At 43.4% G+C, this 16,027-nt stretch overlaps 1 protein-coding gene across 1 annotated transcript in view; it reads right to left on the bottom strand.

Annotated features, from left to right (window-relative positions):
- FREM2 (FRAS1 related extracellular matrix 2) overlaps positions 1–16,027 on the bottom strand; it is a 219,001-nt gene that overhangs the window by 30,992 nt on the left and 171,982 nt on the right. Inside the window, exons 13-16 of the mRNA XM_073342495.2 lie at positions 13,592–13,750; positions 10,430–10,733; positions 7,978–8,109; positions 261–592 (exon numbers count right to left, since the gene is read on the bottom strand). Coding sequence (XP_073198596.2) covers positions 261–592; positions 7,978–8,109; positions 10,430–10,733; positions 13,592–13,750 — 927 coding nt within the window. The remainder of the gene's footprint in view (positions 1–260; positions 593–7,977; positions 8,110–10,429; positions 10,734–13,591; positions 13,751–16,027) is intronic.

Below are 16,027 nucleotides of genomic sequence, written 5' to 3'. Positions count from 1 at the left end.
AGTTCTGCCATTAGCTTCAGTGGGGCCAGGATTTCACACATTATGTTTGCTGGTATTTAGTGGCTATTGATAGTGTTATGAAATAATCAGGTTCAGTACAGGTCTATGGATGGTTAATGAAAGAAAAGGCTTTCATTCTTAACTAAATGCAATTCTTAAGCCATTTAGTCTTAGAGCACATGTAAATCACAGGGAAAATTACTGAACTGGATTCGTTTATTTTGAGACCACTATACAGATAAGAAGTTAACATTTGGTACCTGTCCATCTGTCCCAATGGTGCCTCCACAATCAGTGAGGAGCTCAGACATGTCATAATAGCTGACAAACTCCCATAAACAGGCCTCCAGGTTCAGATTTCGGTAGAAGCGTAAAGTACCGGTGCCCCTGATTGACGCACTGTGTTGGTAGGGAATGGTCTCTCCAATCACATCTGGATTTTTGGTAGCATCAGTCAAGAAGCCATGGTGAGTCTTCACTTCTGTGTAATCCAACAGGTTGGAGCATTTATGATTTCCCACCCTAGTTCCATCATGGCTGAGGGTTAGCTCGAAGTTGGACAGCTCCCTCGTGGAGATAACAGGTAACATGCCTAGAAAACATACGGGTAACTGGTGGCACCGTAACTACATTTTAACATTCAGTTCTGCCAAAATTTGCCAGTCACCAAACACATTATATTAGGTATATTAGACTGTGCTTTGAACATACAGGAGAACCTCACTAATCAATGCACTTTAAAATGTAAACAAAAATGATGTCCGTGCATCTGCGTAGCAGAATGTTGGAAAATAATGACATCTTTGTAATATGAGACGTTGGGTAAAATCAGGTGCCGAAGTCACTTTTTAGAATGGGAGTTTGGGTCCTAAAACAGCTAGGTGCTTTTCAAATTTTATGGGAGGTCTCATTATAAGATGTTGTTCCGGATAAATTATGTTATAATGCATTCATTGCACATTATTAAGATTCATCATAAAATAATGAAAACTGAGCTATAGCTGTTAAGATAAAAGCATAAAGTGCAATTTGTGATACAGTTTTCTTGCTTTTTAAATTGTCTGTTTACTTTTTGGCTAATTAACTGATTTCCTAATCATCCCAGCAAATCAGTTTCTACTGTATCCCTCACCATTCATTAAAATGCTTTAAAAACAGTCATTAAAGTCTCCTAAAACCTCTCTGAAATTGGAAAACATGATTATACACAGCTTGCAAATGGATAAACTGAGATCTAATTAGGGTAAGTAACTTGTCCAAAGTTGACAGCAAGACTGGGAAAAGAATTCTAGCTGTCTGCTCTAAACACTTTACACTCAAGCTAAATTTAAAAACTAGTTCACCAGTGGCTATTGCCAGAATGTTTAGATGCCCATTCTACTAGAGTGACACTTCCATGTAACATAAACAACTTCTCAGCTCGTATCAACCTCTGTTTTCTGAAAGGCATTCAATAAGCAGTGCATAGGCATCCAGGAGATTTCATTTCCCCCACCACCTGCATAACACTTAATATTTGACAGGATAAATTCATCTCTAGTGTAACTTAATCAGCTTCAAAGGAGTTATATTAAGCATAGATTAGGCCCAATTTGTGTAAACTGCAAATAATTTAGAAGCATTTAATTTTCACATCGAAGAACTTGAGGAAAAGAGAACATCTTGTCAGAAACTGTGATGGAGGTGGTCAGGCCTAGTGGTTGGAGCCATGGCAGTCGGGTTTAGGTGGGTCACAGCTGGGTGGGTCACAGCTGGAATCAGCAGTCCACCAGGGGTTGGAGTGAAAGCAAAGTTGCAGCAGGTGTAGGAAAAGGGCTTGAGCAGGTTAAGGCTTGCGGAGTCTACTTCAGGGATGACTCATCACCTTACATTACCCTCCCACCCCCGCTCTGGGTGCTTAGACTCTGCTTGTCGGGGTGTGATTGATGGAATTCACAAAGGAGGTCAGGTGCATGTATGTTAATGGCTGGTTCCCATGAACGGTTCACTGGGCCACACCCTTCCAAATCTATGAGATACATCAGTCATTCTCAGAGGAGCTTGGAGTCCAGGATCTGCCTCACCACGTGTTCTTCCTGCCCCTGAACCATGATGGGGAGTGGAGGTGGTTGTGTGCATCCAGGAAAGGAGTTGTCCACATATGTCTTTAACAAGGAAGCATGGAATACTGGATGTATCTTCATGTACACAGCAGCTGGAGCCTGAAGGGCATGGGGTTAATTTGTTGAATGATCTAGAATGGACCTAGGTAATGGTAGTCTAGTTTCCTTGAGGGTCGGGAGGTGCCCAAGTGTTGAGTTGAGAGACATCCTCTGTCTCTGACTGACATGGGAGGATGGTCCTGTCGATGAAGGTCCTCCTTGGCTGAGTTTAAGTATGATTTTAATTCCTCCTTAATGTGGTGGAGGTGTTGAACCAAATCAAAAGCCTTGGAGACATGGAAGGCCCGCAGTACAGACTGATGAAATTGGGGGTGGAAGCCATAGTTGGCACAGAAGGGTCTTTGGAAGGTTTATCTGTGACTGGAGTTACTGTAAGCAAATTCGGCAAAAGGCAAGAACTGGAATCAGTCATCTTGCTGGTAGTTGATGAAGCAACAAAATTATTGTTCTAGAATTTGGTTTACCTTCTCTGTTTGTCCATGCATCTGGGGGTGGTAGGCTGAGGAAATGTGTAGGGTGACTTCCAGGAGTTGGAACAATTCTCTCCAAAAGTGGGAGAAAAATTGTGGCCTATGACCAGGAATAATGTCTGTTGGTGACCCATGGAGCTTGAAGAGGTAGTCAAAAATTAAGTGAGCAGTCATTTCTGCAGTGGGGAACTTTTGACAAGGCACAAAGTGCACCATTTCATAGAATCATAGAATATCAGGGTTGGAAGGGACATCAGGAGGTCATCTAGTCCAACCCCCTGCTCAAAAGCAGGAACCATCCCCAATTAAATCATCCCAGCCAGGGCTTTGTCAAGCCTGACCTTAAAAACTTCTAAGGAAGGAGATTCCACCACCTCCCTAGGCAACACATTCGAGTGTTTCACCACCCTCCTAGTGAAAAAGTTTTTCCTAATATCCAACTTAAATCTCCCCCACTGCAACTTGAGACCATTTGGGTAAGAAGGTAGACAATGACCAGTATAGCTATGCAGCCCTGAGAAGTGGGGACATCAGTGATGATGTCCATTGAATCATAGAATCATAGAATAGAATCATAGAATATCAGGGTTGGAAGGGACCCCAGAAGGTCATCTAGTCGAACCCCCTGCTCAAAGCAGGACCAATTCCCAGTTAAATCATCCCAGCCAGGGCTTTGTCAAGCCTGACCTTAAAAACCTCTAAGGAAGGAGATTCTACCACCTCCCTAGGTAACTCATTCCAGTGTTTCACCACCCTCTTAGTGAAAAAGTTTTTCCTAATATCCAATCTAAACCTCCCCCACTGCAACTTGAGACCATTACTCCTCGTTCTGTCATCTGCTACCATTGAGAACAGTCTAGAGCCATCCTCTTTGGAACCCCCTTTCAGGTAGTTGAAAGCAGCTATCAAATCCCCCCTCATTCTTCTCTTCTGCAGGCTAAACAATCCCAGCTCCCTCAGCCTCTCCTCATAACTCATGTGTTCCAGTCCCCTAATCATTTTTGTTGCCCTTCGCTGGACTCTCTCCAATTTATCCACATCCTTCTTGAAGTGTGGGGCCCAAAACTGGACACAGTACTCCAGATGAGGCCTCACCAATGTCGAATAGGCCTCACCAATGTCGAATAGACATTGGTGAGGCCTATTCGACATTGGTGAGGCCTCATCTGGAGTACTGTGTCCAGATGAGGCCTCACCAATGTCGAATAGGCCTCACCATTGAGATAAGATGCTCATGGTTGGGTGGGGTTGGAAGCAGGATCAGGGCACCTAGCGGTTTGGTATTGGGGGGGAGGGTCTTCGTCCAGCTTCACAACTCACTGGAAGCATGACTTGACGGAGGAGAATAGTTTGGGCTACCACTGTTCAGCTTTGCTGTCTACCCATATGTGAAGTGGCCTGCCAGAGTGGAATCATGGTATAGCTGGAGCACTGGGAGACAAGGTGGTCCTTCAGGGACATAAATGTGATCCTTGTACCAGAGTATCTTGTTTGTAACAGAGAAGTTTGGGTCAGAATTGGCTGACATCCATGTCACCACAAGCACATCACTGGGCATAAGGATTTTACAAGGGTCAAAAGATTGATGTTGGCCAGTATGTTTACAAAATAGCAAGGCTTCAATAAAGGGGAGATTTGTGAGGGTTATCACCCTTATCTAGGTACTCCCCCTGATGGGATAATGCATTGGCTCTCTTATTTCAGGTTCCGGGCTAGCAGACCGGGGTGAAGTTGAATCTAAAAAAGAAGAGGAATCTAATGTATCTGATGCTGGTTCAGGGCTGTGGCAGTTCGGAGATTTCCAGATTTTTATGATTTGTGAAAACCTGGACTGGAAAGCCTGCACCTTCTATGGTGGTGACACTCCTGAAATGCAACCTTGATGACCAGTATTTCCTTATCATAGATTTCTTAATTTTGTTCCTTGAGTATCAATTTCATAGAAGAGAAGGCACAAGGGTGGAGGTCATTTGGGGGCCCATGTTGCTGAGATCTCATTTCCCTGATCTTGTAATTGGAGGCATCTGTTTTGATGAAAAAAGGTTTAGATGGGAACACCATCTGAGAGAATCCATGGATGAATCATCTATAGAAAGTGGTGAACCTTAGGAAGTACTGGATTTGATGGATGATTTTGGGTGTTGCCCAGGTCAAAACTGCAGATATTTTTTTGGGATCCATACTTATTCTGTTGGGAGAGATTGTATAACCCAATAAATCTACAGAGGTGTGATCAAATTTACATTTGTCAGGCTTCCCATACAGACTTGGTTTGAAGATGTTCAAGTACTAACCAGACACACTGGTCATGCAAGGTTTGGTTCTCTGAAAAAATAGGAACGTCATCTAGGTAGAGAATGATAAACTGGTCTAGAATATTCCAGAAGATATCATTAACCAAGTGCTGGAATGTGGCAGTAGCATTACAGAAACCAAAAGGCATGACAAGTTACTCAAAATGTCCATGCTGAGTACGAAAAGCTGTTTTCCATTCATTGCCCTCTTAGATGCGGACCAGGTTATAGGTGCAGTGTAGGTCAAGTTTAGTAAAAATTTTAGCTGAGCTGACCCTATCCACTGATCAATGGCAAAGGATATTTTATTTTTGATGGTGATACTGTTCAGTGCTTGATAGTCTATGCAGAGGTACAGGGTGCCTTCCTTTTTTTGGACAAACAAGACTGCAGCTCCGACAGGAGATGTAAAGGGACTGATAAAATTTTTGCAAAAAGAAAAGGAGTACTTGTGGCACCTTAGAGACTAACCAATTTATTTGAGCATGAGCTTTCGTGAGCTACAGCTCACTTCATCGGATGCATACCGTGGAAACTGCAGCAGACTTTATAAATACACAGAGAATATGAAACAATACCTCCTCCCACCCCACATATTCTCTGTGTATTTATAAAGTCTGCTGCAGTTTCCACAGTATGCATCCGATGAAGTGAGCTGTAGCTCACGAAAGCTCATGCTCAGATAAATTGGTTAGTCTCTAAGGTGCCACAAGTACTCCTTTTCTTTTTGTGAATACAGACTAACACGGCTGTTACTCTGAAACATAAAATTTTTGATAGATTTTCACTGAAGTACTACCATTGGGCCCTGAGTTCATAGGGTAAATTCACCCAAAGGGGATTTTGGCCCCCCGGATCGCGATCTAAGGGGCAGTAGCAGGGCCTATGTGGGTGCAGAGCTGCAGTATTTCTTTTTTTGAATACATCCTCAAAGTCCATGTATTTTGTGGGAATGGGTAAGTTATCCTTACTTGGAGCCTGCTGTGTGCAAAAAATGGAGGCTTTCCCCAGATTATGTCTAATGTCATTGAAACTAAGATGGACTAGGCACTGATGCTGACAATAATCAGACTCAAACTGAACGTTGTGTGCTCTCCAGGAAATGCCTAGACTGTGAAGGGAGAGTCAGGGGATACCAGGCATGATTGGGAAGTGGACTGAGTCAATCAGGTTAAACTGCATGGTTTCCTGCTGGTTTGAATTACAGTTCAGAGGGGTTCAGTCTGACAGACCACTGGGCCCAAGGAGAGCAAGCTGCCATCAATTGCCTCCACCAAGGTGGGGGCGAGTTTCTTTTGCACTGGTAAGTGATTTGTTTTAGCTACCCAGTATCCATGAAATTGCCAGAGCCTCTGGAGTGCATCAGCGTAAGCTGAATGCAGCTCGCTTCAGGTGTATAGAGGGCCCAAAGTCAGAGTGTCACCTGAAGGCGGGATTGGCCATTGTCCACGATGGTTAGGATACATATAGGTAGCAGAGGGGGTCTGGCCAGGGTACCCGATCCTGTTGTTTCATCTGACTGTCTCTCTTCTAATGTGGCTGAATTTGCTCATTTTCTCAGACTAGCCAGACAGAACAGGACTTGAGGGGATACCTGGTGGCAAAGTGGCCTCGTTCCTCACGGTACAGGCAGAGGACATTCAGACAACGATATTCCTTATTTTGATCTGAAAGGCACCTTCATGTCATGTCTACCTGCATGGGTTTGGGTCTGATGACTGCCTGGGGATGTGTGGCACAGGAATAGGTCTGGGCTAGGCAGTGGCCAAGCATGTACCTTTCTTCTTTTCTGGCATTACTTGAACAGTTGGTTGTCAATTTGGATACACAACTCAGTGTTGGAAAGCAATGCCAAGTGGGGATCTACCTGGGCCAGTTCATCTTTAATCTCATCATTCAGGCCTAGACAGAAAAGGTAAATCTGCACTGCTTTGTTCCAGGCCAGTTACCAGGGTGGTGTAGGCTGCAACAGAACGGGGATCTTGTTTGAGTGACTGCAGGGCAACTTCAGTGTAGTGGGTACGATCAAACATAAGTGAAAAGACACAAATGAATTAATCAAAGTCCTGCTCCAGGAGTGGCGATGCCTAATCCAGTGCTTCCTGTCAATAAGCTGCTGATGACATCTATCTTGGTTTGTTTTTTCATGTACATTGCTAGGTGTAACAACAATGATGGCAAACCCCCCCACCCAAACTTTTGATGGCTCCCATCAAATCTCTCTGGAAGCACGATCTTTGGACCTAGATCTTGGGCTGTCATGGCTGAGGGTGTTAGGGGGGCCTGGGACTGCTGGGACATGCAAGCGCAGGAAGGCATTTTCCAATTGTAGCTGGGCCTCTTAGTTCTCGAGATCTCGAACTAGTTCTGTCATTTCAGTGGCAGAGGAGCCTAGAGATTTCATTTCGATTGTAGAGAGCACCTGCCAGCATAGGAGATCCATCTTGTTCATTGAGCCCAAGAGAGGTCAGTCTGCTCTGTCAGAAACCACGATGAGCATGGTCGGGCCTAGTGGTCCGAGCTGTGGTAGTTAAGCCCACTGGTCAGAGACACAGAGTCAAGACCCAGAAAAAGGAGTCCAGTGTGGGGTTGGAATAAGGCCGAAGCGAGAGCAAGGCTGGAGCAGCACTAGGAACAGGGCTAGAGCAAGAGCAAGGTTTGTGGAGTCTGTTGCCATCATCAGGCAGGGAAAAGTTCCAAGTCCTGGAGTGCCATTGAGCAGAATGAGCTGCTGTTCCTCCTGTAAGGCTTATATACCTGCCCTGAGAGTCACAGACCAGTTTCTGGATTGTGGATTGCCTAGAGCCTAGTACAGGAGTGACTCTTCAGTCCATGTAGTTTAATCAGGCTGTAATTCAGGGATGACTCATTTCCTTACACATATATCACTGTGACATACTGTACTATCGCAGGTTCAAATGACACATTCATGGCATTTCTCCACTGTTACAAACACTACGAGATTACACTGTGCTTTTGGCTACTAAGACACTTGCTAAAATAAAATGAAGATGATGTGCACTCTGACCTATAGATGAAATTTTTACATACCATCAATATGAGGCATTGTGATGGTCAGTTTGATGAGATTAGCATAGTCTGGATCTTCCGGTCCAGTGTAGCGCAGCTTGGCAGAGAATGGCTCTGCCCCAACCACACCTGGCACCCGGGGCTGGCAAAGACCTAATGGAAAAGGGAAAAGCAATTTCACTTTGTGTCCAGAAGAAACAACATTTTATTCTGCTTTGCACTAATCTTAAGTTTCTTTTTCACTGTACATACTTTAAAAACTAGACAATTTTTTTGGAATGAAAAGCAGACTGTTAGGAGAATCCAGCATTAACCATAACTTTGAACAGGAATTGTTACCACAGAGGATTTAAGTGGAAATCAGAACTATTTTCCCAAAGTGGATCAAATTTTCAAAACTAGGTGCCTAAATTGAGCATACACATACTCTAAGCATATATCTGTATGCATAACAGGCTTGCAAAGCAAGACACTGTATATGAAAACACACAGGTACCTATTGCACAGAAATGACTGTCTGTTTGCACATGGGACCGTGCTAAATGTGGGGCTATTTGAGTGCTCATTTTTTGAAAGTGTGGTCCATGCATGCATTGGCAGGTTAAAAAAGAAAGTTCAAAATCCTCTTCAGAATGTAGTTTGGTTGCATGGTTAATTTCACTTATTTTGAAACAAGATTTTACTTTTATTTTTAAATGTTTTCCTCATGTTGTACCTGGATTACATCTCTAGAGCAGAGCAAATTGGAAAACAATAGAGGTAAGTTGTTTAGACTCAAATGATTTCTGCAACCATAATGTTGAGGAGGACTTAAATTTAAACAAGCTTACTTAAGATTATATTTATGCATATTGAACTGTTTGTAAATTAAGAAAACTATAACTCAGATGTCTACTTGTAAACCTGCAGTTAGTTTTCCTCATCATTCCATCCATGAAGGATTTACATTTGATAATTCAAAATATTGACTTAAGGGATGTCTACACTGCACATTAAACCCATCCAGTCTCTGACTCAGGTTTCAGTGCAGGTCCCCCTTCCTTCCATATACCAATAAGTCTGACTCGGGTCAGCAAGCACGCAAGATCCAGGTCCTAGGACCTTGCTAGAGGGGGTGGGTCAGAGCCCAAGTCCACCTGTGACTTGGGTCCAGGCCCTGTCATTTTGCAGTGTGGATGCAGCTCAAGCTGCAGACTTGAGTCAGAAGATTGGTGTAGTACAGTATGGATGCATGACCCCAACTGTGAGACCTGGGTCCAGCAATTGTAAGCCCAGGTTTACAGCGCAGTGTGGACACTCAAACACGGACTGGGAAACACCAAGTCCGCAAGCCACGGTACCACAGACCCAGGCTTAGTTTGCAGACATACCCTAAGGGTTCAGGGCCATCAGTTGTGAAAAGTTCACCCTGAGAGACGTTTCCAGCAATCAAGGGGTCTGTCCATAAATTACATAACACAGTAGAGGACAGGTGGGTACTTAATTCTGTGTTTGTTTCAGTGTTACAAAGTGTTAGAAGAGGGTGGATGGGTCTTGAAAAATCACCAAAAAATGCATTACATAATTTATGGCCAGCCCCCATGTGTCTACATTCAAAACTCAGCCCCAGAACCTGGAATTGGCCAGCACAGCCCCCAGAAAAGTAGGCAGAGCCAGTTGGGGAGTGAGTGTTGCAAGACTCTCAGGCAGAATCCCTTCTGGGATGCAGGGTCTTTGCTAGCACAGGGAGGGTGAACTGAGGTCACAAAGCAAAATAAAAAGTGACTAAGTAGAAATTCTATTGATTCAAGCCTCCAGATCCCTTACTCAGTAAAAACTAGAATAGTTTGCTGTGAATAGTTAGCTGGAAAGAACAAACCACTTGGAATTAAAAATGACAAATTCAGGCACAGAATGAACAATATATTCTCTATTATAAATGGCATATTACACAAAATAAAAAAAAATTACTGTAGCAGCAAAGAGAGCAGGGGTGACACAAAGAACTGTCATAATCTCAAATAGGATTTATACAGTGCAACGCTTTGGAATTCTGTTTTGATTGTTTAACAACTATCACATTAAACATAAAAAAAACCCCTTTGATTTCTGGTATGACCCTATATTTTTATTTGACTTTTAAAATAGGAAAGCCTGATTTGTCATGTGGAAGATTATTTAAAGGTGTTCAGCAAAGGCAGAAATGTGTTTGTGCTTTTTATAACTCCTTTATGATGTGCAGAGAAGGCCTAAAAGTTTTTTCCGCCTCCCTCCCCATTTCCCCCTGCAGCCTTTCCAATAAAAAGTTTATTTCTTGCTTGTTTTTTACATTAGAAGTTCAGGTTTTATTGATTTTTGAAGGCTCCATGAATGACTAGAGAACAGGCAAGATTATGACATTAAAGATGTCAAGTAAGTGAAAGCTGATTAAGTAAGAGAGAAAGTCATTTTTTGTGTGGTATGCAAGTTTTGCTATAGTTAATGGATACATTACCCTCATCTGTGCTTATTGTTACAATGGGACTCATGAGCTCTAGGCCTTCATTCCCATCTGAATTTACAGCACGAGCTGCACACTGGACCCGAGAACCAGCTTGAAAGTAGATGGAGTCCAGTGTGATCATCTTGGAGGAAGTGAAGAATGTATCAAAGTCAACCTCTCTCATTGGACTGGTCACACCATCAGGGCCAGTAGGGGCACTAACCAGCCATCGGTATCGAGTCAGCGTGTTATTGATATTCTCGCTGGCACATATTGAACCTGTCTTGTCATAGTCTGTATACTTAGGATTGCAAGCCTGTGGAAAGAATCAGACAAGTTATAATGATCTTATTTATTTCACGATAAAGAAAGCAATTCCAGTAGTGAGAAAATGATCGGGAAATTCAGATAAGGTTTAGCTTTAGCCACTGTTACTCCGGGGGAATTCTGTGCCTCTGTGCATGCACAGAATTAATGTCCCCCATAGATTTCTTTGCTTCCCCGCAGAAAAATGACTTTCTGACTGGGGAGCAAAGGAAAGCCACAACAAGGGTCATGTGACTCTCCCCAGCAATATGTTTTGGGTAGCTGGCAGAGAGGTAAATCACTGTGGGGCGGGGGCAGGACCGGGGAAGACACTTCTGGTGGCTCCTACCCTGTGCTGGGCTCAGCTGCTAGTCTTGGCTGGGCTCGGGAGGACGGGACTTCCTCTTCTTCTGCACAGCATCCGGTGCTGGGTCAGATCCACCCCCAGATTTCTCCCCAGACTGCAGAAAGCTCTGCAAACTCTCCCCCTACTTCCTGCACCCATTGCTCCTCAGCTGCAGGGGAAGGGATCCCTGTACAGGGAGCTTCTCCCCCATCCGCCCAACCCCCATGCATCCAGACCCCCTCATACCCAGACCCTCTTGCCAAGCCTCACCCCGCCCTGTCCCAAGAACCCCCCTGATGAGCCCCATTCCCCCTGCACCTGGACCACACCAACAAGCCACCCGCACCCAGATCCCCACCTCACCGAGCCTCAACCAGCTGCACCTGGATCCACACCCCACTGAGCCGCACTCCTGAGTGTTTGGAATTCCCTGAAGAGTCCCATTATCATTGCACCCAGAACCCCTCAACAAGCCCCTGTGCATCCAGATCCCCTCCACACCCAGATCCCCCACTGAGCCACCCACACCCAGATTGCCCCACACAGAACCCTCTCAACCCACACCTGGATCCCCCCACACTAAGCCCCTCCACACTTGGATACTGCCAGTCTGAGCCTGCCTGCCCACCCCAGTGCACCTAGTATGGAGGGGCAGGGCCCTGGGGTGTTTCTGGGGCAGGCCAGGTCCTTGAGCTTGTCAGGGTTGGGAGCAGCCTCACCGCTGAGTCCATGTACCGGGAGAGAGGAGGAGCTGCACAATTATCTCCCACTTTTGCGTAGCCGCTGGCCTGTGCTCCCCAATGCCATGCTGAAGCCTCCACATTTATGTGACAAATACAATTTGCAGATTTTTGCAGAATTTTAAAATATTGTGCGCAGAATTTTTAATTTTTTGGCACAGAATGCCCTCAGGAGTACACTGTGGAACAAAAGCACCAAAAAAACCTTATACCGAAAGTGCAAGTTATGGATGGAGAGCTAACCTGGGGCTTTAATCACTCAACAGTCAGGAAACACGACAAAGAAGAATTTTAGTGCAGGGCAAATTTAAAAAAATATATTTTAAGAATACCCTTTTAGCAACTTATTCTGCTATATCCTTATAAAGTTATAATTGTGCTTATAGGATTCCAGTTTTGATCTGAAATACTGCATATAGGTCAAATTCAGACCTGGGTTATGCAGTCAGTGCATTCAGTAGAGTTGCACCCCATATGCTAAGTCTGATTTGGCCCTTTGATCCAAGTCTCCCAATGTTCAAATGGCATTGTGCACAGATGTGTAACAAAGTTACATAAAAGCTTTTACTGTGATTTAGGAAAACCTTGTCTCGTGCAATCCATAACCTGTGAAGGTGCACACTGAAAAACTCTAAAGGAGATGGATAGAATCCCGACGCAATATATATAATTTTTTATCTCCACATTCAGTTTACAAAAATTCAGGCTCAGTGCACCAAGGATTACAGAGGACCCTGACCTAATTCACTGCACAGACTGGACAGTGCAATAAATTGACTTTAATGGTGTAGGATCAGAGACTGAATGAGACAAGGGCCATGAGGAAAAAATAGTGTGTAGTCACATAATTAAAGACACAGGACAAGGCCCTTGAGTCTGGCCAAGCTATGGTTGGCACAGGAAACAGGGGTAGGTGGGTGAAGGCTTTCTGTCCCTGTTCTTCCCCCTAAAAGTTGATTTGACCTCCACCCAAGTTAGAGCAGCTTCTATCCTACAGCTTATACTTGCTTGTAATTCACAACAGCAGGGATTGCCGAAGTGTAGTACTTTCTCTGTCCACATTCCTTCCTGTCCCCCTAACACTCCCTCTATTGGAGAGGTGTCTGAGGGATGATGTAGATTTGGCTACACTGGCTCTATGACATGTTCTATTAAAGGGGAATCCCCAGCTGCCCTGTTAAGGCAGATTTTGTGGTAGAAAAGGGCTGGATCATGGGCTGAGAATCCAGCCTTGAATTTTAATGTATGCACACAAGACTCAAGTTTGTATGTGAAACATTAATTTTGGCAATTTGCTGACTTTTGAGTGCTTCCCTTTGGACGTATAACTTTTTTAAAAATTTATCTTTTTGCTATAAGTATGGTAGTAAACTCTTGCTTGTATACAGCTAATGGTGGACGAAACTCTTTTAAAGTCAGATCCAAAAGAGTATTTAAATGTAATTTCTATTTTTAATATCTAAATTCCTGTATTTCACATTTGTTTCCTTTTTCAAAGATGATACATTTTCATATTATTTACCCAAGCATCTTGTATAAAGAAAATATAGTATCACACACAGTATTGGCAGTGAACAACTTTTCATGATGCAACATACATACCTTAATAAAAATGCTTTCTGGAGACATTTCTTATCTATCATTAGTGGCAAAAGTATTTGAAAAAGGTGTTCTATTTTAAAATAGCCCTTCACCACTTCCCTCAGGCAGTATACATTGCCACTGTTTCTTTCAAATCACACACCTACTAGCTTTGTTCCCACTTCTCATCTTGATACTCACCGTGATACAGACAACAGGGTAGCCAGCAACTGGACCAGGTCTGTCTTTGGCTCTAGAAGTATCATCATATACCAAAAGAGAAGCAACCTGAGGGACTGAAGGAAAGGTGACATCCGCCATGCTGTTCATTTCTTCAATGTACACAATGGCCTTGGCTGTCTGGCAATTAATATACAGAAACACAATTTTTTAGTGCAAATGTACAAAACCAAGACAACTCAATCTGAAGGCTGATCAGGAAATATTTCCTAGCAGCAGCAGCATTTGTTAGCCTGCAGAATAGTATCCCAAGAGAAATGACAGAAGCACCATGGAAGCACTGGAAAATATAGCACAGGATGAGAAACAGAATGGCAACAAAATATTTCAGAGTAGCAGCTGTGTTACTCTGTATTCGCAAAAAGAAAAGGAGGACTTGTGGCACCTTAGAGACTAACCAATTTATTTGAGCATAAGCTTTCGTGAGCTACAGCTCACTTCACTGGATGCATTCAGTGCAAAATACAGTGGGGAGATTTATATACATAGAGAACATGAAACAATGGGTGTTACCATACACACCGTAACGAGAGTGATCACTTAAGGTGAGCTATTACCAGCAGGAGAGCTGATGTGGGAGGGGGGGACCTTTTGTAGGGATAATCAAGGTGGGCCATTTCCAGCAGTTGACAAGAACGTCTGAGGAACAGTGGGGGGGGGAATAAACATGGGGAAATAGTTTTACTTTGTGTAATGACCCATCCACTCCCAGTCTCTATTCAAGCCTAAGTTAATTGTATTTGAAGTAATTTGCAAACTGGATACAGTTAACTTAGGCTTGAATAGAGACTGGGAGTGGATGGGTCATTACACAAAGTAAAGCTTTTTCCCCATGTTTATTCCTCTCCCCCCTCCCTCTCACTGTTCCTCAGACGTTCTTGTCAACTGCTGGAAATGGCCCACCTTGATTATCACTACAAAAGGTTCCCCTCCCACCGGCTCTCCTGCTGGTAATAGCTCACCTTAAGTGATCACTCTCGTTACGGTGTGTATGGTAACACCCATTGTTTTATGTTCTCTATGTATATAAATCTCCCCACTGTATTTTCCACTGAATGCATCCGCTGAAGTGAGCTGTAGCTCACGAAAGCTTATGCTTAAATATATTTGTTAGTCTCTAAGGTGCCACAAGTACTCCTTTTCTTTTAACAAAATATTTGTGTTTCTCAGAAGGATGAAGGCATGAGGCCTTCCATTTCCTGCCTCATTGTGTCCTTGAGCCACACAGCCATAATGGCATAACTTATCTCTATTGAATGCTGCAGCTTCACATGTCTGGTGGATCTGTGGTGTCTGTGGCTATATATCTTTTCTGCCTGATAATAGGGAGCCAGGCGACAGGTCTTATTTACAATTTATGCAGTGTGACACAGAGGCCCATTAGGGATTCTCTAATCTGTGTCAGAATCTCTTGTCAGGCCAGACGTACTTCATAACCTAACACACTGTCGTCATGATATATATCCATATAGTGGGATGTAACTTATCATTTCAAAAGTAATAACTGACTTATTAATATTCCTGTGCTGTGTACATGCAGGGTGTGTACTAAGGAATAGGGATGAATGCTAGAATTATGTTCTTAAAATGTGTTTGGCAAGCAACACACAAGCACAGTCTGCCCTAGACAAAGGAATGTGGATTTGCTGGTCATCAGGCAAAGACAACGAATGCACATTTACATAAATGGTAAACAATGCCATCAATGTAGCAAGTGGAGGAGCTAGCCTCTCGCGAAGAGCTGAACCTCAAATGATAAGTAATTGAATCAGCTGATTGTATACAATATTACTGTATTATAAAAGTGTATCAAGCAAGGTCTTTTATGAACGTTAACAACACATTGGTGATTAATATAACCTGAAACGTATGTATTAACACTATATGAGGAATTATGAATACTCACTGATATTACGCTTAAAGTCTATGACCTAACAAAGGGAGAAACAGCTTTTCTCCCAGACAGAAGGGAAGGCAGCTATCTACTTGTCTCCAGTGAAATTAAGCAAGAAGTGACCAAAAATAATGGAAGCCCACATTTATGGGAGGTCCACAAAAAGTGAAGAATGGTTCACGATTATCATCCTGTTGCCGGCACCCAGTGCCCAGAGGCAAAACAACAGCAGGGGTTTGTGGCCCGGTGTGCGTCACCCAATAAACACAATGGGGTGGAGAAGCAGAAAAGTTTATTTGGAATTCCAAAGAAAGGTACAGGGAGAGAAATCTCAAATCCTGCACACCAGAGCAGGTCATTACACACACTTTTATATTCCTTAATGCTACCGCACTACATATCAGCAAATCAAAGCTTTGCACAAATACTCTGCCTTCCTTATATGGGTTACAACAATGTTTATTTCCTGCAACCTCTAACAAGCATTCCTAGCAATTTAAACA

The sequence above is a fragment of the Lepidochelys kempii genome, chromosome 1, assembly GCF_965140285.1.
Source record: "Lepidochelys kempii isolate rLepKem1 chromosome 1, rLepKem1.hap1, whole genome shotgun sequence".
Classification (NCBI taxonomy): domain Eukaryota; kingdom Metazoa; phylum Chordata; order Testudines; family Cheloniidae; genus Lepidochelys; species Lepidochelys kempii.
Note: the sequence above shows the minus strand (reverse complement) of the source record. Positions and strands in the feature narration are given on the sequence as shown.